A 25,044-nucleotide genomic window follows, 5' to 3' on the forward strand; every position below is an offset into this window, starting at 1 on the left:
TTCTTCTGGAAATTTTGAGAAACTCTCCTTGTGGTATTGTCTGTAATTGGCTACCCAAACTCAGTGGGATGTCAGTCAACTGGAGGGGTTTACAGACCTACACTAGTCCAATCTAGGCTGCCCTTTCACACTAACAACATACCGTTAGACCTTGAAAGCAGATTGGGTTACCCAGAGAAGCAAACCATAGCAACAGCATACAAATCCATGGAGAAGTGCCGGGAGTGAGCCCACCACTTAACCCTCATGACACAGCAGTGCCATATCATATTTTAGCAATTATCTGACACTGGAATTCTGGTTTAGGCCAGTTTGCATACATGTATAGATGCCATTAAATCTTGCTGTGTTGATTGGTAAACTAATACAGAGCAATCTATGAAGAAGCTCAAGCTTGAATGAGTACTTGAACTCAGATCTCATATGTGATTCGGCTATCATGGCAGTGCAATAGTATGTAGGACTGCTGAAAGTTTAAGTATCTTGACATAATTTCAATATGCTATGCTGTTCAGAAAGGTGCTCTTTACTGTTGATAACTTTAAACTTTTCATTCATACTTTAATGTGATTATTATGACAAGTGCTGTTATGATAATCTGATTTTGTTGTGGTATTACCTGGTGGATTTAAAAATGACTGTCACAACATTTATGTTGTTTTGCATCTGCCTCAAGTGTCATTAACAGCAGGAAACAGCAAGTATGACAGAAAGGCAGTTCTGACAATTTCCTTCACTCTTTTTCAGCATTTGGTGTCTATCTGCTTTGGGGTGAGGACTTATATTCCTCATTCATGGTAACTAAGAGAAATCTTTTCAGATTTTCTTAACACAAAGATACATACCTTCCTATGTTAGTACATCTAAAAATGTATTCATTTAGCTTTTTTCCTGGGTTATATGCAAGATCATATGCCTCAGAATAAATAAAAAAACCTTCTTTCACAGATTTATTTTTCAAACCATTTGAAGTTCAGGGTCGTGAGAAGTACAGTGTCAAGAACATAGCAGGGAACAAATCTGAATGGGGTGCTAATTCACTGCAAAGCATACTCACGTATTCAGCCCCACAGGGATATTAAGAGCTGTGACCAATGGTAAAATAATCAGATGTCACTGTTTTCTGGGACCGTAATTGCTTTAATAAAAACAGGTCTATCTTACAGACCATTTACATAAAAATGGTTGTTTAATCTAAAACAACTTCCTAAGTAACATGACAGAAAGCAATGTAGAGATAGTAGTAATAATAATAATAATAGTAATAATAACTTCTTTTATATAGCACCTTATTTTATATTTACATGTAACTCAAGGTACTTTCCACAGATTAATCAACAAAAACAAAGATGTACCCCATTTACTTTGAACATTATAATTAATTAATATTCTGTATATTGTAAGTATAATAAATACAAAATCAACCAGGTTTTTTAAAGCAACATTTAACCACTAAAGTGCAAAACAAACCTTCACTATTATCAGGAAAAGGTTTTCTAATTAAAATATTTACACAGAAAGGCTGACAAAAGAACAACCAGATCTAATTAATATCTCTCTGTTATATAAAAAAAATCCTGCGACGAGTCAAGACTTTTTGGAAGATCTTTCCAAGTCCTGCGAGACGAGACTTTTGACATGAGATTGTTTCAAGTCACGCCCTCCTCTTAACCATATTCAGACACGCATACGGCAATCCTAGCACCGAGAAACGATGATGTCAAATGAATTAATGCGAAAATTGTCCGTCAGTTACATGGGAAATTGGTAAAATGCATATCAACAGACTATGCTGAAACAGTTGGTGGTGATCGTGTGGAAGATGAAAACATCATCTTACAATATCCCAAAGAATATCTACAACCGTTAACAAATTACTTTAGAAAGAAGGATGTATCCAAGAAAGGTAATGTAGTACATCTTCCCCAGATAACATTAGACAACAAAGGAGATCTTGATATGCCATTCGTATTAAAACGTTAACCGTTTCCCGTGAGAATAGATTTTGCAAAGACAATTAACAAATCACAGAGACAAATATTTGAAAAATTCGGTTTATTCATTAGAGAGAAAGAAAATAAATTCTCTCATGGGCAGTTATACGTTGGGTTGTCATGATGTAGGCCCAAACACGGAATCAAAATTCAATGCAATATTGACGAAAAGTTAATTCAAAAAATTATTTTTTACTGAAGTTTTACAGTAAAAGAATAAGTTTAAAAAATATTTGCGTGTTAATTTCAAAGCTAAACAGAACGAAATTGTATAATGCAATAAAAAACTCAAACGCAACATGAAACATAATTTACTTTCAAATTATTAAGTTTTGCTATTTTTTTAATATGGTTAATTACTTGCTGTAATGTAAAATAGTTCTATTATGAATATGTAACAATTCCCATGAAAATAACAATCTGTTTAAATTGTACATCCGCATCCCCATACGCAAGCTGCAGAATCAAAAAGTGGCTTCCGTGTAGGGCAGGCCCGAGGGTTGGCGAGTGAAGCGAGCAGGGGGCAAAGCTCACTAGTGTATAAAAATAAAATATATATAGTATACAGTGGAACCTCGGTTTACGAGTAACTTGGTTTACGAGTGTTTTGCAAGACGAGCAAAATTTTTTAAGAAATTTTGGCTTGGTAAACGAGCGATGTCTTGCAATACGAGTAGTATGGATACACTTTGTCTGCTGAGCATCATGCGATCACAACTGAGCTGATGGTTCTTCTCTCTCCCTCTCTCTCCTTATCTCTCTTGCGTGTCTCTCCTTATCTCGCTCCTCTCCCTCTCTCCTTATCTCTCTCACTTGCGCCAAGTGTGTCTCTCTCTTCTGTTGAAGGCAATCGTCTCCTATTCTCCGTCTGAATATGTGTGCCTCACTCATATAGTCAACATCCGTACAAGCGTATACTGTTTAATACAGCATTGTGACTGTATGTGTGTGTATATGTGCGCGCGCACGTGTGTGCTGTGAAGTGCAAGTCCCCATCTTGCGCCCCAAAACATGAAGCTGAGTCTCAGTACTTTAACAACACCAGCTTTATTCAGCTTGAAACAGCAACAGCGCTGTTATTTATTGTAGCGGGATCTTTATAATTTTCCTTGTATCACCCATCGACGGCAGGCGCTTATAGCATGTCTGCGATCTTTTTGGATGCGCTTATACGGCGAACTGCTACAGCGCTGGGAGACTGCGATTGCTTTGGGACACTCTTCCGTGTGTCATCCGGTTGGGTGGAATCCCACATGAGTTTAGAAACTCACTCACACCAGCCATGACTCTTTTTAAAGGTAAAGTGCAGGTTAATTTGTTTTATGTATTTTAACTTTATATTTTGTATTATTCATTTTTATATGAATAGTTTTGGGTTGTGGAACAAATCATCTGAGTTTCCATTATTTCTTATGGGGAAATTCGCTTCTTTGATATACGAGTGCTTTAGATTGTGAGCACGTTTCCGGAATGAATTATGCTCGCAAACCAAGGTTCCACTGTATAGCTACATTTTACCTAGGCATATGTACATGGCAACCCATTGAGTAGAAACAGTCTGATGTTATTACAGTTAATGAAAAGATACAAAAGCAAATAAAGCAGTCTATAGCGGTTTCTGTTGATAGTAAATGTTTTGACCATTGTGTGACAACATGTACTGCTATCTCATGAAGTACATCATTATAGTTCTCAAAATTAGGACGGCTTATACTAATTCAGACTTTTTCCTTGCGGTTGTTATTCCTATTTTGATTGCCCATTTTTTTCTTTTGGCTTTAAGGTTTACACTCTTGACATCGTCTGATAATGAATAAATACTGAATTATTTATTATTTGTTTGCTGTTGCTTTCATATAAATTTTGTACTGTCATGACTAATTGTCTTGTCAAGGAACAAAAAGCGATCGAGCAGCAGTCTAGAGGTGCATCTAAACAAATAAATGTTTGTATAAATCCTTTTCAGTTTACATTTGATAGAAATGTTTTTATGTCAATTTCAAGTTTTATAAATCCCAGTTTGCTTGTCATTTTTCATGTGACATCAAATTATAGAATTTAAGATCAAATCTGTTTGAACTATTATTTTAAAAACAAATACATAGGTTCTACATATTGATTATGTCTGTGTAGACACAACTTCATCCTTGCCCAATCAAGCTTCTTCACTTAATTCCATTAATTTGGAAAGCAGAAGTTCACAAATGTGTCCCAGACGATATCTGCAGGTATAATAAACTTGCACTAGATGCTGAACTTAAGGTTTAGATTTTTTCCACACACCTAGCATGAACGAAAAAAAACTTTCTTCTATACCCCATAAACTCCTGCCAAAAATGCATGAAATCTAATTCTCTATGTGCCACACAACCAACCTGAGAGAAACTGCTTTGTGAATTGCCTTTTGGGGTATGCTGCCTAGTGTATTGACAAGATTGTGCTGTGTTAGGCCACAAGGGCATATTAATGAACGGGTCAGAATATGAAACATGCTAAGTCAAAACCAATAAGTCAAACCTATCTTTTTGTCAAAACCAGTAAGTAAGAAAAACAGTCTCAAAGTCTTTTGCCAGGAAACCTTAATAATAAACATTCTGAATACATTTAAACACATCCATAAGCTTGGACAAGAAGTGCAACCTATGCTGCCCACTTAAATGCAATTATGGCAGTAACGTCACTTGACACAATTTCTGGAAGACAATGCCCAGCAATGTGTGAATGAATTTCTTACAGCGGGTGCCCAAAACGGTGATCTCCGTAATCAAAAAAATTGAATTGTAGCAACTTCAAAACAAACAGTTTTGCAAAAGAAACAAAATCACACCTAATCCATAAACATCGGTAGATACCTCTAAGAAGCTCTGGCTGCTTCATGGGTAGAATATTTGAACTCTCCCATCGGGGAAGATCATTGGTTTAATCTGGATTATGAAATAATACTTCGTCGTTTAGTCTTCACTGCAACACCCATACTCAGGGGATAAATTTTAATGTATTTTTGTGGACTGCTTCAAATTATAAGGCAAGTTTTAAAATCTCAGACTTCACGTGCCTCATAGACATCAATAGTTTGTTTACATTGGAGTTGGTCACCTGCATCTTTTATATTGTCTGTAATTTACCTATAATTACAGAAATGCCTGCCAAAATGTGGATTATTTTTGTTTCTACAGTTTGTTTGAACAGACATGAGCCAAGCTTTGACACACTGATTAAGCATGACTTAATCTTTAGGCTTTGTGCTCCTTTATGTACCTGCTGTGATAGAATCACATTGATTGAACCTGCGGGCACTAACTTAGCTTCCATTAATGATGTGAAGGGATGGCTTAGGTTAGTATAAGGAAAGCCATATCATTAGGCACCAGAATAGACAGAGAATGACCTCTTAATGATGTTTGCCATACATACCATGATTTTGGAAAGTACAAAAATTATCATAAGTTCTAGTTACTGTAATTACAAATGAAAATTATTCAATGCATCTTTGTATTTATTAGAATTTAATTAATATCTTAAAGTTGAGATTTAGTTATTTGCAAATTCATTCCAGTTTATTTATTTATTTATTGAGCTTCGGCACAAAGAAAAATTTCCACCTTGGGACAAAATTTTTTCCATCTATCTATCTAATTTTAGAGCATTTTAAAATCCACATAAAACTTACATGTATACTATATATTTGAATGTCCAGGCCAAAGTGGGCAATTTAGCCAGAACATAGGGAAACACCCTTCTCTTCTAGAAGGATGTCCATGGATCTTTAATGACCGCAGAGTCAGGACTTTGGCATTTTATCTGAAGGATGGCACCATTTTTTTAGGACAGTATTCCTGTCAATGATCTGAGGTATTGGGATCCCCACATAAACCACACAGTAAGCATCTTTTGATGGCCACACCAACACCTTTACCAGCAGCAACCCAAGGCTTTTCTAGATGGTCCCCAATCCAAGTACTGGCCAGGTTAAAGCATGCTTAGCTTCAGGTGGATTACCTGGACTGAAGTACAGGTGGTATAACTGCTGACCATAAGAAGGCACAACTTCTGAATTCTAAGCATCAGATCCATTCATTTTACAAGCAATGAAGATTATTGTTAGGTGCAAAAAAAAAAAACAAACAGGTTAGTCCAAGAACCCTACATTGTTCCACTTTGAGTTTGGTTTTGCTGACAATTTCTTTAGGTTTACTGATTCTTATTTGTACCTAGATAACAAGTCTGCAACCCCCTGCTCATTCCCTCTACCTCCTTGTCATGTTCTATCACTCCGAAATTACATAGTGGTCATATCTGATTGAGCACAGTCATATTTAGATGATGCACTGAAAAGTCTTACTGTGGACACTGCTGAAATACTTGAGGTTCATTTCCACAATTAAAAAAGATTTAAGAACGATGAACTCAGTCTAGAGTTTTTCTTATTAGCTGTAACAGATTCACTCTTTTGCCTCCAGGGATATGATTTCAAATTTAACTTTAGTCAAATGAAAAGTGAAGAATACACTGTAATATTCAATAACAATATTTAATATTTTAACACATAAAAATCACAATCATATATTACTGGAATTCAGGTATTAGGATAATATTGCTTTGTGGGATCCTGCCAATTCCTCACATTACTGAATACTAGACTTATATTTGACTGGAGCTTCAAAAGTGACATTTTAGGACATGGGTGAACCAGAAACAACAGATAATTTTCTGTCATATATATTGATAAATATATGATAAGAACTCTATTAGACTAGATGAAAGATTTAGGTTATAATCTTAGCAGTTGAAAAGACAATGTGGTGTTTTGAAAGTCTGCCAAAGCCTTGTGCGAGAATATCAAACATATGGTTGGTATCTTGATGCAGGAAAGTGGGTCATGGGCTTCTGAGGCATTTCAGTGAAACAGATGGGATGTAGTCAGACTCATCTGAACTTTTAGAACACAAATATGCAGGAGACACACAGTTTGGATTTACGCCCTAAGGTCAGGAATAAATACAAGCTTATAACAACTTAAAATTTCATTTCAAAACGTAAATTATGTTTAAAGCTAAAAAGATGTGGATGGAAGAGTCACTGCACTCTAGACAATAACAAACTATTTTCATCTTCATTTGTGACTGTTCATCAGGTACTACTCAACATATGTACTGTGAGTGCCACAGGGGATAGACAGGTGACCCAGAGGGTAACATCTTAATTGGATGGGACATCACAATAAAGGAGAATGAAAGGACATGATTTCCAATGGGGTGGGAATAGGAATCCTTACCCAGCATGGAGACCAGTACATTGGGTGAACTGGGAGAAACAATAGAATGAGGATACTGTATTCCCTGACACACTATGGGGAAGCAACCCTGAGCTTTAGGTCCCCCTCAGATTCCTACAGGGCGTGATGGGAGTTGGAGTGCCACAGTATGGCCATGTTGGGTTCCATGGCAGCCACCAAGGGTTGCTAAAGGATGATAAGGTTCCTACTTTATGGGACTACAGTCTGACCTGAAAGTGCTTCAGAAGGACCATGTCAAGCCCCAAAGTACTCCGGGGTCAAAAATGAAAGGAGCCACTACCCAGGGAGTCAGCATTAGATGTCAGAGGTCTAAAGCTCTTGGAATAAATGGAAGGAGAGAAGAATTCTGTACAACTTTATCTTTATGTATTTAAGTGTCAGCTGAAGTCTGTGAGTGATAAAATGGACATTATTTGAACCTGTGGTTATGCTAAGTTGGATTGTGCTTGGAGTTTGGGGCTCAGTGGCACCCCGTACTGGTTACAGTACATACTTTACTATAAGAACGTATAAACTAGCCATCAGCAAAAATGTAAACTGACAAAATTGAATGCACACTTGAATTATCAGGCAATGAATTAAAAAACTTAATCTGTTAACAGTGTACAGAAACTGAAATTTTGAGTATGGTGTAAGAAGTGATATACATGTTATGGTGCCTGCAACAAGCGAGCAAAGAATTTAGACTGACGCCTTACTAATGAGACAGCTCTCTCCATGAAATTAAATTTACTGCACTTTTGGATCATTGTCGGAATCTGACTGAAACAAAGAGGTCGAAACCCTAATGTGTTAGACACAAATTTTTCTAAAAAGCAGAAAAATCAAGAAAGAAAAACAAGCTTCTGACCCGTATCAATCTGACTTGATAAAAAATCATGACTAAGTTTGAGATGTCAAAATGGAGATCAAAGACTAAGCAACTGGCTGGTGTTATTCTGCCCCCACTTATACTTTACCCACCTAACAACTAAACAAACTGCAGAGTCAGGTTCTGACAATCGTGTGCCATTTAGTACCTGGTAAAGGTGGTGAAAAACTTAATACGGAAGAAAGGTTCAACTAAAAGACCATTATTATCAGAACAACCTTACCCTATGTTTTTCTAGAGTGAACCAGTATTTAACTTTAACAAATTTCTTTGGTAGGTGAATGATACAGAACACATGATAATACCTTTTGTCTTTTATGAACCAAAACGTAACACTCATAATACACCTGAAAGAATTAACACAAGTCATGATAATTCCAGTAAACACTGCACATACCGCCTGAAGCCGTTTCTTTTCTCGTTCAGCAGTGCTTTGTGTAGACTCCAGGGTTGCTCTGTGCTTTTTTGACAGCTCTTCCAAAGCTCTTGCCTGTGCTTCTTTAAAGTGAGCTGCTTCTTCTTCATATTTGGCACGGATGCTCATTATCTCCTTCTCGTATATTTGCTTTTCCTCTTTCAAAGCCTGCATGAAGAAAGAAAGAATTTAAGTATAATGAATTATAAAAGTGTGGGGCAAAAGGAGAACACATTCAATGGGAAATCATTTAGTGTGTAGTTAGCAGTGAAAAGTAAAATGCAATTGTTCAGAGTCACCGAGATCAATCTACTTTGATGAAAAAGATATGTTTTGAGTCTCAATATTCAAATCTATCATTAAGATAAGCACCTTTTGCCTTTGCGCTTTGTAACTGGCTTTCTTATCCTTCATTTGCTGTTGCCCTCATCTTCTTTCAGGTTCTGTCCTGATCCTTGTAAAGTGTATGTGAAATCATCTGGTATAATGGCAAGATCAGCTTTTAAAGCACTTTGCAAAAGTGCTCACTGTGAGAGATGTTTTAAAACCTAATGGCTGATTAACTGTTTAACGTCATTGTAAACTTCACACACACTAAACATTCCATTTAGTGACTGGATTGTTGTGCTGCCTAAAGGTGTTGACTGATACAGAGTGAGAAACTGAGAAAGAAAAAAGCAATTTTAGGCCAACTTCAATTTCATTGACAGACAACGGATGCTGCAAGATAAAATAAATCAATCAAGTTTTGATGGAACAGATTGCCCTCTGCTGAAATTGCCATAAACTGCTTTATAAAACAGGAAAAGAGAATAGAAATGGGACATTTTCGATGAGAGTACCTGCACTGTGAAGGGTTTAGATGAATAAAAAGAGAAAATGTGGTCATTTTTCTTTGGTTCTTTCCAAGACAAAGTAGCACTGGCAGCTTAGCACCTGTGTAGTATTTACAGTGTGAAATGTTTGATGATGCATTGGAGAAAGTTAGCCTTACATTGTAGATGTCCTCTCAGAGAATAAACACAGTTTCTGGTTGATTAAAACCTCTACACAGAAGGAATATCAATGTGCATGAGTCTATACTGTACTTTCTAACTACTCTTTCAGTATTTTAAAATCCACATAAAACATATACTATATGTTTGAATGACCAGGCCAAAGACCAGTGCAGAATGACCAAAGTTCTATCTATCGTCACACATGTGTGTTTGGGAGACAACTTGAAAGGTCATCTAATGGTAATTCCACCCCGAGCTGAGGGTTGGCACTGTTGCCTAATGCTTCTCCTCCTTTCTTTCCCACAGATCAGACGACCAGCAGCCTCAGTGATACCACTTCGAGGTCATGGTTTCCTGACTGTACCCCTTCAGGTCTTCCTTCCTCTTAAGGGACTCCACAGCCAACTTTGATTCAGTCTGTAATTTGACTCCTGTCTGAAAAGACCTCTAACAATTTTGTTGTTTCTTTTTTATTATTTATATGGGGTTTGCCTTTGAGGTGTCCCAACACTTTATCTTAAATCACTGGGATAAGAAACAAACACAAATATTGAATATGCTGTGTAGTGGTTAATGCTTCAATGTTCGGAGGTGAGGCTCATCTAGTTGCCCTGGAAAGACTTTAAATCCCTTCTCAGTTTCTACTCGTGTTCAAGCTCTTGAATTGTCAGTGACCACCTTCTTTAGCTACAGGAACAACAGAAAGAAAGTTCCTATAAAGACCTTGCATTCTTGACCCTTGAGTAACCCTTCAAAATTTGGGTCTCTTGGATTGTAATGTGATTCCCATCGCAGATCCAGGCTGCATGTCTTGTGTTGACTTCTTGCCATCTGTCCCAGGGCCTGTCACCTTCTCCCACTCACTGTTACAGGGTTATTCACTCTTAGTACATTGTGGATCAACTATCCTCTACTGTCAGCCCTGCCCAACTTGCTGCTCCCTTGTGTACTTGGGGATTTGTTTCCACCCAGGCTGTCAAAGAATTTTCTACAGGAACATTTGGAGCTTTTCTGCACAACTTTTCCCTGTTCTTTGCCAGCTCAGTGGCACTCATACCTCTGGCAATCTCCAACCTAGAGGGTAACACTTCAGATCAGCATGTAAAAAATGTTCCTCTTTCACATCTCTTTATATCTTGATGCCAATGTGCAGTCTGCTATTTATGCTTTCCTTTCACACTCTTTCTGTGCGATGCAAGATATAAAACAGTTGTCCTCTACTATACTGTCTCTCCAATACCATGTAAATAAAATGAACCGAGTGTTGAGGTCAGCAGCATCTGATGGTTTACTTAATAGCCTTGTACATTTTCTTCAGTATCCACAGCATACATTACATGAACTGAATCACATTTGTCTTATGCAGTATGTCATAGTAATCCTTTATCCACTAAGGGGTTTTTGGCATTAGTGCACTAAATTACATACCCAAAATTAAATTACTTTGCTTAATTACTTTGCTTATGTAATAAAGGAGCTACAAATGGCAGAAGAGTAGCAAGAACAACACTTCAGATTTTTAAATAAAGTATTTATATGATTAAAAACCTTCGTTTATACTAGAACACAAAAAATATGGTGCTTTGGGGATTTCTCTCAAAAACCTGGATTATGCAGTACATAATCAAGACATTTTATGATGACCAACCCTAGAATGAAGTTTCTTTAATGCCCCGATCTGTCAGCTATCAGAGTTTCAAGTTTAGATGTCAGATGACAGCAGATGATTTTATAGGATTCTGATATCTCTGCCACTATATCAGATACCTGGCACACTTGTCACATGCTTCAGGAAGCACAAAGATATTTTTTTTAAAAGGAGCCAAGATTAAAGGTAAAGTAACCAAGAAAATGTTATTTAAAATATTACAAAGACTAGCCATGTGCGCCCAACTACGTTGCGCGTGTTAAAGTTGTCTGTGAAGGGCTCCCTGTTTAAACGTGGCTGCCAGTCGTGAACTGGGCCCTTCGTCGCACAGCATTATGATTTTTTATAAGGGAAACAAAATTACAAAAGAAAACCCTTGAACATTTTGATTCGATAGGAACGGCCCACTCGGAATCACTTTCCGAATCGTAATTATGAGGTGGTGTGGGAGCATTTCTGCTTCTGTCCGTTCACAGTCCATCTCGTTTTCACGACGCTATCGTTTCCTCTCACGATGTCTTCTCAACCTTTCTCCAATTTCGCAGGCTGCTTTGTGGCAATACAAAGAGTAAGGCAATATACACGGAGCAATGGTTATAAAAGGGGGACACATAGGTATCCAGGCTCTTTAAAGCATAAATATGGATCACTTTACTGACATGTGAGCATGTGAGCCACGGTACAACTGTGAGACGCGCAGCACTCGTCGGCTACAACGTAACAATAATAATTTCCGGAATGTGCTGTTAAAGTTGTCATTAATTTTACCCACTGTCTTTCTTTCATTCATATGTTACACAGGCACGTACTTTTTATCTTCAGCAATCTCATTATCTAACCAGGCCTCAGTAGCTAACCAGCGTAACACTGTCCATCACCCCTTTCGTTATTCCGGCACATTGTTGACATCTGTGAGTAACAACAACGTACTAAACGTTTGGAGCATTGTGTGGGCATTCGTGGTACTGCCTTAGTGTGGTTTAAGTCGCATTTGACTAGAAGAACTTTTTCAGTGAGGCTAGATGAATTTAGTTCTTCTTCGGCTTCACTATCATGTGGGGTTCCGCAAGGCTCCATACTTGGTCCTTTGCTATTTTCTTTGTACCTCCTGCCTCTTGGCTCTATTTTTAGAAAGCATAAAATCGCTTTCCATTGTTATGCAGACGATACTCAGGTCAATGTACTCCTCAAACGTAAGGATGCTTATTCCATACAAACTTTAGTTATGTGTCTAGAAGAGGTGAAAGCTTGGATGGCAGTGAACTTTTTAAATTTTAATGAAAATAAGACAGAGGTTATAGTGTTTGGTCCTGGAGGTATCAGTGGGTCTATTTCTACTTTTGCTCCTGTGGATTTGGGTCCCCTAGCATAATATGGTAGGCCTGTTATTACAAATTTGGGTTTTAGGATAGACGAGGATTTTAGACTGGATGGTCAGATTAGTGCGGTGGTGAAATCTTGTTTTTTTCAGCTGAGACGTTTGGCAAAGATAAAAAACATTCTTTCTAAAGATTAATTTACAACAGTAATCCATGCCTTTATTACATCTCGGTTGGACTATTGTAATTCATTGTATGTTGGTGTTAGCCAGTCTACTCTGGCTCGGCTCCAGCTGGTGCAAAATGCTGCTGCACGTCTTCTAACTGGCACGCGAAAAAATGAGCATATTACACCTGTATTATCCTCACTGCACTGGCTGCCTGTTCAGCTTAGAATTCATTTTAAGATTATTTTAATTGTTTTTAAGTCTTGGGCGTGCTCCGTCCTACCTCGCTGAGCTGCTGCATATGCACTCTCCTTTTCGTTTACTTAGATCAGCTGGTCATCTGTTTCTGGATGTGCCTAGGATTCAGCAAAAGCTCAGGGGGGATAGGGCTTTTTCTGTTGTGGCTCCAAGGCTCTGGAATTCACTGCCGATTTACATTAGACAGGCCTCCTCACTGCCCATTTTTAAGTCTGCTCTTATCTTTTTGGTTTGCCGTTTGATTCTGTGTGAGCAGTTGATGTTATTTGTTTTAACTCTGTTTAGTTGTTTTTATTACGTTGTAATTGATTATTATTGTATTTTATTGATTGAGTTATTATTTTGTTTTGTTTTAAATTTATTTAGTTTATGTACAGCACTTTGGTCAGCGGCTGTTGTATGTAAAGTGCTTTATAAATAAAGTTGACTTGACTTGACTAAACTGGAAGGTGGTCTACGCATGTATGGAATTCACAGACAAACAAAGATCAACATCTAAATGAAGATCTCTTTACTTAATTTAAAGCACAACAATTTGTTTAGTTTGAATGTCTGTGTTTTGAGGTGTGACTGGAGTACTACAGTCTTCAGTAGTATAAGCCTGGAGGAGATTCTAAGTGGAATGCTTATGTTTTAGCTGTCTCTCTAGTGCCATCTAGTGCTTCTTCTTCTAATTCATTCGCGGACAAACAAAGATCAAGATTCAAATGAAGATTAGATAGATAGATAGATAGATAGATAGATAGATAGATAGATAGATAGATAGATAGATAGATAGATAGATAGATAGATAGATAGATAGACATTACTTTATCTATCCCCATGGAGAAATTTTACTTTTTTTACACAAGCTTTTTAAATAAATAAATACATAAATAGGTAGATAAGTAATTAAATAAATAAATACCCACACTCTTTGGTACACTTTTGGTACTTGGCAGTCACAGTCGCAGTGAGGAATTACGCAGACGTAATGCTGTTGGTATAAAGGAGACCCAGTTGCGTTTCTTCACACACGTCTAATGAATAATTTGTTGGCTGAAAGTCCTAAGTGTTAGAGTGTCTAAGAGGGGATGTGCAGCATTGTTCATAATGGCACACATTTTTGTTTTAATTCTGTCCTTCACTACGACCTCCAGGGGGTCCCAAGTGCTTCCCATAACTGAACTTGCCTTTTAATTCAGCTTGTTGATTTGCTGGGCTACTCCTGAAGTGAAGTTACCAGCCCAGCACAACACAGCATAGAAAATCCCACTGACCATCACAGAGTTGTAAAAGACGTGAAGGATGTCACTTCCAGCATTAAAGGAAGAAGAGCCTGCTCTGCCTTTTCTTACATACTGTAGATCTTCTGTATTTTTGTTTTTTTTGTCTTTTACACACAGATGTGACATGTAATAGGAATAACCCGTCATAGATAACTATACATCATTAGAATGGGCTGAAACTCCACTATTCATTAATAATGAGTCTTTTCACTGTTTGTGCCTCAGGAGAAGTGAGACCTTTGATAAAAGCAGACTAGCTCACTTGTGACGTGTTGTTCACCTTGGGGTACACCTGTGCACATTACAAATTTTAATAATGTAAGAGAGCTGGCAACATGGAAACTTGTGATTTATCTGAAAGAAGACACCTTTGGATATATAAAAATACCAATAATGCTTTTGTTGGACTTATGGCTTTACTGCAATGTACACAAGCAAATTTGAAATATGGCTGTGTCTTGTTGGTGGGACACCTTGTGCATAAGTGGCTAAAAAATAGTTGCTTTACTCTTCTTCAGAAATTACACTTGTGAGTTTTACATTCCTCCTGGATGAAAACAATTTGTTACTAAGAACTTTGTTCTGATTTGTGGTACTCAAAGTGCCATAGTTGCTATTTTTGTGAGCTGCCTCTTTCAGACACTAGTATCTTCAATTCCATGTCAGAAAATTCTTTCCTGTGCTTTTTCAGACATTTAAGAATTATTCTCACTGAAACAAATAAATATTATTCAATTATTTTCTGAATCTGCATATTAAAATAAAGTGCTGTGCCTATCACTGCAGCATCAGGTTCAAGGCAGGAGTCCTCCCTGGTCATAAGCACAGCCCCATTAAGCAGCTGAATAAATCAATTTGCTCCTGATAAAGTTAAATTCCTTACAACAGCCACCAGAATAGCCACTCTAGTGTCTTTTGAACTGAAAGTTGCAGCTATCTCTTTTTTGCAGTTTCCTTGTCTTGGCCACACTCAGAAACACAAGTCAGGAAACAGACCTAGACAGGACACCAGAAGTGACACTAACCCACTGTCGCTAACCTTCACAGACCCCATTAACCTACTAGGCCGTGGGCTGACATGCTATTGGAATCCCCTGAGGAAAGCTATAAGAATAATGGGAGGCCGTGCAAACTCCCCCTAGAAAACACCCTGGCTGGTGGGCAGGACAGACACTGCCAGGCAACAACTTTAAAATGAATGAATTTAGAAACAGGTTATGTAACAAAATCTCCCATGCTGTGTCTGTAATAAAGGGTTTCAACTAGAAACTTAGAATGCTTGGCTTGGCCATAACATTAAAGTGTGACAAACAAACAGCAACAGTGCTATAATATTGTTCTGTTTTAAGGATACAAATATGATTTGGCCAAAGCAAATTTTGAGTTTGTTTGGTTTAAAGGATCTTCAAATGAAAAACACTGACACTCAAATACTAGTTGTATTAGTATAATGCGGACGTTAGAAATTAAAAATGAATTAAAAATGCTAAACTAGTAGTAGTTTTATATTGCCTCTCTGTTTACTGAGCCAGCCATTTTCTGAACCTGCTTTTCTCAGTACGAAGTCACAGTGAAACACAGTCTATTTCAAGCTGCATCAAGCTCGACAATAATCAGGCCTCGAAAGAACAGCAGACTGTCATAACATACTCATCTTCACTCATTCACACTGTGCCAATGCATGTAGAGACACCAGTTAACATACTCTACATATACAGTTGTGCTTGAAAGTTTGTGAACCCTTTAGAATTTTCTATATTTCTGCATAAATATTACCTAAAACATCATCAGATTTTCACTCAAGTCCTAAAAGTAGATAAAGAGAAACCAGTTAAACAAATGAGACAAAAATATTATACTTGGTTATTTATTAAGGAAAATGATCGAATATTACATATTCGTGAGTGGAAAAGTATGTGAACCTTCACTTTCAGTATCTGGTGTGACGCCCCTTTGCAGGAATAACTGCAACTAAACGTTTCCGGTAACTTTTGATCATTCCTGCACACCGGCTTGGAGGAATTTTAGCCCATTCTTCCGTACAGAACAGCTTCAACTCTGGGATATTGGTGGGTTTCCTCACATTAACTGCTCGCTTCAAGTCCTTCCACAACATTTCAATTGGATTAAGGTCAGGACTTTGACTTGGCCATTCCAAAACATTAATCGTATTCTTCTTTAACCATTCTTTGGTAGAATGACTTGTGTGCTTAGGGTCATTTTCTTGCTGCATGACCCACCTTCTCTTGAGATTCAGTTCATGGACAGATGTCCTGACATTTTCCTTTAGAATTCTCTGATATAATTCAGAATTCATTGTTCCATCAATGAAGGCAAGCCGTCCTGGCTCAGATGCAGCAAAACAGACCTGAACTATGATACACCATGTTTCACAGATGGGATAAGGTTCTTATGCTGGAATGCAGTGTTTTCCTTTCTCCAAACATAACGCTTTTCATTTAAACCAAAAAGTTCTATTTTGGTCTAATCTGTCCACAAAACATTCTTCCAATAGCCTTCTGGTTTGTCCACGTGATCTTTAGCAAACTGCAGATGAGCAGCAATGTTTTTTTGGAGAGCAGTGGCTTTCTCCTTGCAACCCTGCCATGCACACCATTGTTGTTCAGTATTCTCCTGATGGTGGACTCATGAATATGAACATTAGCCAATGTGAGAGAGACCTTCAGTTGCTTAGAAGTTACCCTGGGGTCCTTTGTGACCTCGCTGACTATTACACACCTTGCTCTTGGAGTGATCTTTGTTGGTTGACCACTCCTGGGGAGGCTAACAATGGTCTTGAATTTCCTCCATTTGCAAACAATTTGTCTGACTGTGGATTGGTGGAGTCCAAACTCTTTAGAGATGGTTTTGTAACCTTTTCCAGCCTGATGAGCACCAACAACTCTTTTTCTGAGGTCCTCAGAAACTCCTTTGTTCGTGACATGATACACTTCCACAAACATGTGTTGTGAAGGGCAGACTTTGATAGATCCCTGTCCTTTAAATAACACAGGGTGCCCACTCACACCTGATTGTCATCCCATTTACTGAAAACACCGGACTCGAATTTCACCTTCAAACTAACTGCTAATCCTAGAGGTTCAAATACTTTTGCCACTCACAAATATGTAATATTCAATCATTGTCCTCAATAAATAAATGACCAAGTGTAATATTTTTGTCTCATTTGTTTAACTGTTTTTTCTTTATCTACTTTTAGGACTTGAGTGAAAATGTGATGATGTTTTAGGTCATATTTATGCAGAAATATAGAAAATTCTAAAGGGTTCACAAACTTTCAAGCACAACTGTATTTGGGACGTGTGAGAAAACTGGAGAAAATTTGACATGGGCACCAGCAGAACAATTCATGACAATTCTGAACTTGAATCCCCATCACTTCACCTGCCTGTGCTCCAACTGGGAAAAAAAACAAAAAAAAAAACAGAAAGTAGCCAAATGTTGTAAGTCACCTTGGTTAAAGGCATCAGCCAAATACTAAGTAATAATAATAATAATAATAATAATAATAATAATAATAATAATAATAATAATAATGGAGTCTAACGGGTGTGAGGTCTTGGAAAAGCTCAGAATGCAACTCAGTGCCTTTGCTGACCTGCCCAGATAAGGCCTCACACTCGCCAGCCAGCCCAAACTACTAACTGCAGGCATTTTGCCTAGCAGGCCCAGAAATGGGAAGCTGCCTTTAAAAGTTCAAAACATTTCAAATAGCTCCATAATATACAAAATGCTCTTCAAGAGAGAAAGTATTACTATCAAACTCTGGCTTAAAAAAGACAAGTTCAAAAGAAAATCTTCATGAATTAAGACTTTAACACAAGAAAGCAAAAAGATGCACAAAAAGAGGAAAAACAGCAAAAACATTGGCAAAAGTGGTTTGCTGGAAGAAGACTACCTATGTTCAAACTGTAATCTGACAAAAGGAACGGACATAGAGTACATTCAATTTAAAGGGACAGTAAATAATTATAGTAAAAATACACAATAACAGCAGTAATCACAAAAATATGGTACATTAAAATATTTTAAATTTTGAAAACAACAAAAAAAAACATACAATACACATAAACCTAACTTGATACATGCTTTACATTTTTTTTCATATGTTTATGCAACTTTTGTTAAGATTGTTTGTTTATGTATTATGTGTTTTCTTACGTTTCTTGTGTTTTGTGGGTGGTACCCCGAGAGGCAGGGCGAGGCTGATGTCACCCCTGCAGGGACCACCTTTCATCTTTATATTCAGATGGAAGAAATAGTCCAAGCAGAGGTTCATTAAAGTTGGAGAGCGCCGTTCATTCCTGAGAGAATTGTTTGGGTGATTTCTGTTTTTGCGTTGCCTTTCTTTATTATTTTCACTTGTTTCTTAATTTTGTTCTTGTTTGGTTTAATATATTTATTAATATATTAATATATATTAATATATTTAATATATTATTTATGAAGATTCCTCATTGGCCTTGCCCTTAAAAGCCAGAAGCTTGTATGGATTATCTTCTCTCTTGAAGATCATTTTTATGCATTTTGAGCATTTAAAGTATTTTTTGAACTGTAAAAGTCACTCCCCTGATTTTGAGTTTATGCAGGCTGAAGTGTCTCTGAGGAGTTTGGGGTCAGGCTTCTTTGGATAAGCCTTATCTTTAGGCAGGCCAGTGAAAGTCTTGGCCTGGTTTGTTGGTGATTTTGGAAGCCTTTCACTCTTTTCACTATGTCTATGTCAACAGTTCACGACACTGTGTAAGAAAAGCAGGTTAGAAACAGACAGAAGTGTGCATGGATGGACACTTCAAAATGTTGATGAATTAAATCAAGGTTGAAGCACTTAGATTAGTTTTTGGAGGCTAAATTTATTCATGTATTGTATGCACAAGCACCATTGTTAAACATCAGGTAATCACAAATTGGCACATTATGGGTGGAATAACAGTTTATTGAAATTAATTGTTAATTGCACCCAAATAAAAAGTTGTGGAACTAGGAGTAAAGAGAAATGCTTTTGTTCTTGTGCAAATGTCTTACATGGACCTGATCACAGCATGTCTCAAAAATGCCTTTTATTTACTTCAACTGATATTCAGGGTCTCCATTTGCAGGAAGCTAAAACACTAACATACAAGGAAAGAAACAATCCTTTACACTATAGATCCATCAACTGTTTTACTGAATGCTGCATTTTAAGATCATTCTTTGTACATTTACTTCTTCTAATACATGGTAAAAAATGCTGAGAGAAGAAAGAGGCGAAATAATAAAAGGCTTGAGCAACCTGAATGGGATGTGTAACTTGAAAAGAAAGAGCAATTATTAAGCTTGTGGAATTTACCTTCCAGGTCTCAACTGTCAAATCCGTTCCACAGTACACTACACAAAGCGGCCATGCTATAATTTTGCTTGAATTATGTTCTGACATTTAGGCTAAATATAAAAATGCAGGCAAAATGATGAAAAATGGAAGTATTGCTCATTGTTGTGATTCTTCAGTATATATATTTGTTATTGTTATTTCATTTTCTTGTTTGTGTCATGGGCACCATGACATGATGCCTCCTGACGCATTGCATTGCAATGTTAAGACACGTGTGATGTTTTTGCATCGCTACTCGATAACATCATGATGTATATGTTAAAAAAAATTGGCAGGGCCTGTGAGCGCGTGTCAGATCTTCAAGACAGATGACATCCAAAACTTTTGTGATGATCACACTTTTTACTCTGATTGTTTCAGTTTGAAACTACTTTATTCTAACTGGAGAAACTGTAGATCTGCTTTATAAAATGACTTCACTTTGTTGTGTTTTGGAGGCTTTATTATTCTTAGTGTAAATTCATAGAAGACTTTGCCAGGGTTTGGTGAAGTGTCGCATGCTGATTATCACAGGCGAGTAAGGATTTCACGCTACTCTACACATGTGACATTATTGACCCTATTCTATCTATCTATCTATCTATCTGTTGTGGACGCTGGCCCGGACACAGACAGATGGACAACATAGTTCCACCCAACACACTGTTTATTTACAACTATATACAAATTATTTTCATGCACTCACAACCCCAGTGCCTCCAGCACCGATTCCCCAATGTCCAGGCCACACAGTCCTGTGCCTCTCTTTCTCCTGGCCGCCTCCAGTCCTCACTCCAGCTCCGTCCTCTTCCACCCGACTTCTGCCAATGACTGGAGGGAGGCGGCCCCTTTTATAGGAACCCGGATGGGCTCCAGCTGCTTCCCGGCAATCAGTCCTAACCACACCCCAGTGTGGCGGAAGTGCCGGCTGCGCACCCGGAAGCCGTCCGGGTGTCCCCTGTCATCTTCCCCCCAGCACTTCCTGGTGTGGCGGAAGTGCTGGGCTCCAGGGTTCCTCAGGCACCTGGGCGCCGCCTGGCGGTGGCCATGGGCCCCTACAGGGTTGGGCTTCCAAGCCCTCTACTCGTGGCCCCCAACATAACCAGGACGGACGCCCCCTCGTGGTCTGGAGGAGGCACAAGCCATCCTCTGGTCCTCCTGGGAGTCGGGACCACACTGTCTATCATATAGTTATTTCTTGCCTTGCACTTACTGCTGTTGAGAGAGCCAAATTTGCATACCCCTTACCCCTTGCATACCATCTACCTATGTAATATTTTAAATAATATTTTCTTGGTTACTTTGATTTAATCTTGACTCCTCTTAAAATAAAAATATCTTTGTGCTTCCTGAAGCATGTGACAAGTGTGCCAAGTACCTGATATAGTGGCAGAGATGTCAGAATCCTATAAAATTATCTGCCGTCAAACTTTTATGACTGTAAATGAAAAAAAAAATGTTGAGGAAACGAAAAAGGCATCACAAACCAATTATTGGACTTTATAGTGCATGCTGAGTCCCTCTTGCCGAGGATATGGTAATAAAAGAACAACTGAATACAATGCTTTTGAGCAAGTAAAAGTTATTAGTAACTTTTACTGTTCTCGGTAGACATGTACTCAAGCCCATATTATGATGAAGTTGTACTTGTAGTTAAAGATGTAGTTCTGAGTTATGATTCATAGCAATTTTATTAATTGTCACAGCATTATAGAACACGGCTGCTGGTGCTGTCCCATGTCCCTTCCTGCAGGTATATCTACATATCCATAATCAGGCCCCAGTACAGATGTGTTTCTCAGTCCAGAACTGAATTATGGAAAGCACCAGCAGTTTTCACATTTGTCTATGATCTTCTTCCTCACACGTGGTGAAGAACTATGAGAGATTTATGAGCTCGACTTTTTCAGTGATTATTGTCAGGTTGTCTATAGGACAGTGAAAGTAATTCATCTGGGCATTAGCATTAAAAATGTCATTAACAACCCCTGTAGACAATTCTTCAATGTGAAAAGCATAAGCTACATGTCACTAGGTCTGAAGGACTACCACAGGGAAAGAGACAAGCAGTGATGTAAAGTGTATAGCCAGACTCACAAAAATCTTTAGCTTGTTTCCCTTCCTAAAACAAAATGTCTATATTCAGGAAGTTTTAAGGATTTTGTTTTCACATTTACACTTATGCACCATAAAACCAGGTATGATATTTTTTTAAATTTATAAGAAAATGCTTTACTTTAGAATGTAATTTATCTTGGCAAATTAATATATACTATGAATTGAAAAATGCCAGATTTATCCTTTAATAGTGTTTTACGTTCAAGCTGTACGGAATTTTGTGTCTAATCAAGTGGCGGAATGTGTTTCTTTTTTAACAATTCATGGTGCACAGGTACTAAAAATATTGGGTAGGAGATGCGCACCTCATGTGGAATTTCTGACAATTAATTGCAAACCGTTTTATCTGCTGAGAGAATTCACATCTGTCATTCAAATTGGAGTCTACGTGCCGGCTCAATCAAACAGCACTAATGCAATTCAGCTTTTAGATTTTGTCTTAGCTGCTAAGAATGCATACCTGGATGCCGCAGTTATTCTCCTGGGTGATTTTAATAATTCCAACTTGGTATCTGAGCTTCCCAAATACAAACAGCTGGTGAAATGTGCAACTAGAAAGGGGAAAACTCTGGATGCAGCACTATCTCTGGTGCTTACCATGCTATTCCATGGGCCCCTTTGGGCAACTCAGACCATGGTATTTCTTGTACCTTCATACACACAGAAACTGATATCAGCTAAACCAGAAATACAAACAGTTCATAAGTGGATCAGTGAGACTGTGTAAGGACTACAGGATGGACTGGACTTCACTCTCTGGGAAGTATGTAGAGATGCCTCTGATAGATTAGATCAGTATATAGACACAGTTACTTTTTGTACTAGTTATTTTCTGAATTCCAACCAAAATATTATCAAATAGAATAATGACAAACCATGGTTTTCTAAAAATCTGAATAAGAAAAGCTTATGAAAGTGGAAACAAAGCTGTTCACAAAGAGGCTAAATTTCAAGTGGACATGGCTGTCAAGGATACTAAAAGCAGATATAAGGCCAAGGTGGAACATAATTTCTCCCCAAATGATTGTTCCTCTGTTTAGAGTGCTTTACAAATGATTACTGATTACAAATTGAAGACCCCCTATCACAAACTAACCCCTCCCTACCTAGGTAGTTGAACAGTTTTTATTAAAACCACCTGACTTATCTCTCCTATAGTTCACCTGCACCTCACCCTATGTATTTCTGAACATGATGTCCATTTGCCCTTCCAGAGACAGCTAGTTGTAACGCTTCTGATCCAGACAAAATTTCTCCATACACAGCAAACCACTGCTCTGATCAGATAGCACATGCATTTACTAATTGTCACTCTGTCTTTGGCTCAATTCAAAGGCCCTGCCTGTTTCAAAGAATCCATGATCATCCTTGTGCCTAAATAGTAAACTACTTACATTCTCAAGGATTACTGGTATGTGCCATAGACCTCAGTAATAATGCAGTCATCGGAATGTCTGGTTTATTATCATCTCAGATCTGTCACCAGTTCTCTACTTGACCCACTACAGTTTTCTTACCATGCCAACAGGTCAGTTATGGATGCAGTGAACATGACTAAACGGGAGCCCGGAATCCTGGACATTTTTCATTCCCAGGAATGAAACTGCTGTAATTCCCGGGAAACCAGGAACGGCCAAGTTCGCATATATAGCGTGTAAAAGTGTAAAAATCGATCAAGAAATAACAGAGTTATAGTTGAAAACTGAAGACTTCATTGATGTCTGTCAGACAACAGCTTTGAACAGCAACTTGAAAATTGCAATGCGTCAATCTGTTGCATCCGCATTATCTGTGCCAAGAAACTTGCCATCACAGAATGATGACAAGAAACTGGATGCATCAGTAACAGCTGAAATGGCGGTGTTTCACAGCAACGGCAAGCGTGGGCGTTGTTTAGAACAAGTGTATCAGTATCTGATGACTGTGCTGCCTACTTCAGTGGAGGCAAAGCATGCTTTCTCAGTAGCTGGCGTACTCTGCACGAAGTGCGCTCTTGCCTGGACGACCGCACGTTGGACACATTATGCTTTCTACGCTCATTACCGCAACTAAAGTTTTTGGGCTTGCGAGCTACTTTTAAAATAACCAGGTCGAAATGATCTACCTACATTAAAAAATATATATATAAGTATATATAAGGAGCTTTTTAATTCAGCTGAGTGAAAAATGACAGCTGTCCGATTAACTGCGATTTTAGTTACCTATCTCTTCTCTTTCTCAGATTGCTTTTCGGAAGGAAGTCAGTTTCGTAGTTTTTATGAACAGTTCGAAAGTGCCTTTCCACATTTTCATTCTTTGGAATAGCAATGATAGATTGCCAGATCAGACAAACGCACTTCAATTGTGACATTGTGAGAATAAAAATCCTCTTCTAATTCCACATAAAGCCCATACCCTCCCCAAACAATTTTTTAAAAATCCCTTCTTTAGTCGATATAAATTGGAAGGCTAACTAGATCACAACCGAGTTTTGCAGTAGCTCTCGCGTTTGATCGTGCATGCGGGATGACCAGTGTGTTAGAAGAAAGGAGATCTCAGACTGGCTGCCCTGTATGTCAATCAAGTGGCAAATGCCATAGGGAGGATATATGATAGACTAACTTTTAAAAAAAAATTTTTTTGAATGCAACCCGATCTACCTGCACTACCTTTGCGATTTACTGGTCAATCGCGATCAACGCATTGGGCACCCCTGAACCAGATACATGTACTTATATAACAACATGAACTGCTTGTAGATAAGGTTAGTCTTTTATTGGTGTCAACATACTGCAGTAGTTTTATTAAAAATAAGTGTTGGTCGTTCTAAAACTGTTCACATGTAAGATGCCCGTGCAGTGTATCTTCCCGGGAATGACATGCAGGATTCCCGAATTCCCGGAAATGGATAAACCCGTCCGGGAATGGATTCCCTAAACATGACTGTCCACTAAATCTTGCAGAATTTAGACTATTCATCTTATTTGTAAATTTAATTTCTGCATTTAATACAATTCTACCAGAGCTTCTCCATAGCAAACTTCTCAGCATGAATGTAGCCTACTGTAGGCTGCATGCCTCTAGATCTCTGACTTTCTAAGAAATTTGTGAAGATGAGCGAACATCAGTCAGGGACTTTGACTGTGAGCACAGGGTCCCCTCAGGGTTGTATTCTGTCCCCACTCTTTTCTCACTTTACACCAATGACGGCATCTCCAGTGACCCATCTGATAGACTGCTGAAATTTGCTGATGGCATAACCCTAATTGGCCTGAAACAGGCAGGGATGAGTTGACATCTAGGAGGGAGGTGGATTTGCTGGCCAGTTTGTGCAGATTCAACAAT

The 25,044-nt window shown here is 38.1% G+C and overlaps 1 protein-coding gene across 6 annotated transcripts in view; it reads right to left on the reverse strand.

The window, feature by feature from the left end:
• Positions 1–25,044, reverse strand: part of fam184ab (family with sequence similarity 184 member Ab) — a 651,259-nt gene that overhangs the window by 244,077 nt on the left and 382,138 nt on the right. For all 6 annotated transcript variants that reach the window (XM_039747649.1, XM_039747653.1, XM_039747651.1 and 3 more), the window contains exon 5: positions 8,559–8,744. In XM_039747649.1, coding sequence (XP_039603583.1) covers positions 8,559–8,744 — 186 coding nt within the window. The remainder of the gene's footprint in view (positions 1–8,558; positions 8,745–25,044) is intronic.

Source organism: Polypterus senegalus, chromosome 3 (assembly GCF_016835505.1).
Source record: "Polypterus senegalus isolate Bchr_013 chromosome 3, ASM1683550v1, whole genome shotgun sequence".
Taxonomy (NCBI): Eukaryota; Metazoa; Chordata; class Cladistia; order Polypteriformes; family Polypteridae; genus Polypterus; species Polypterus senegalus.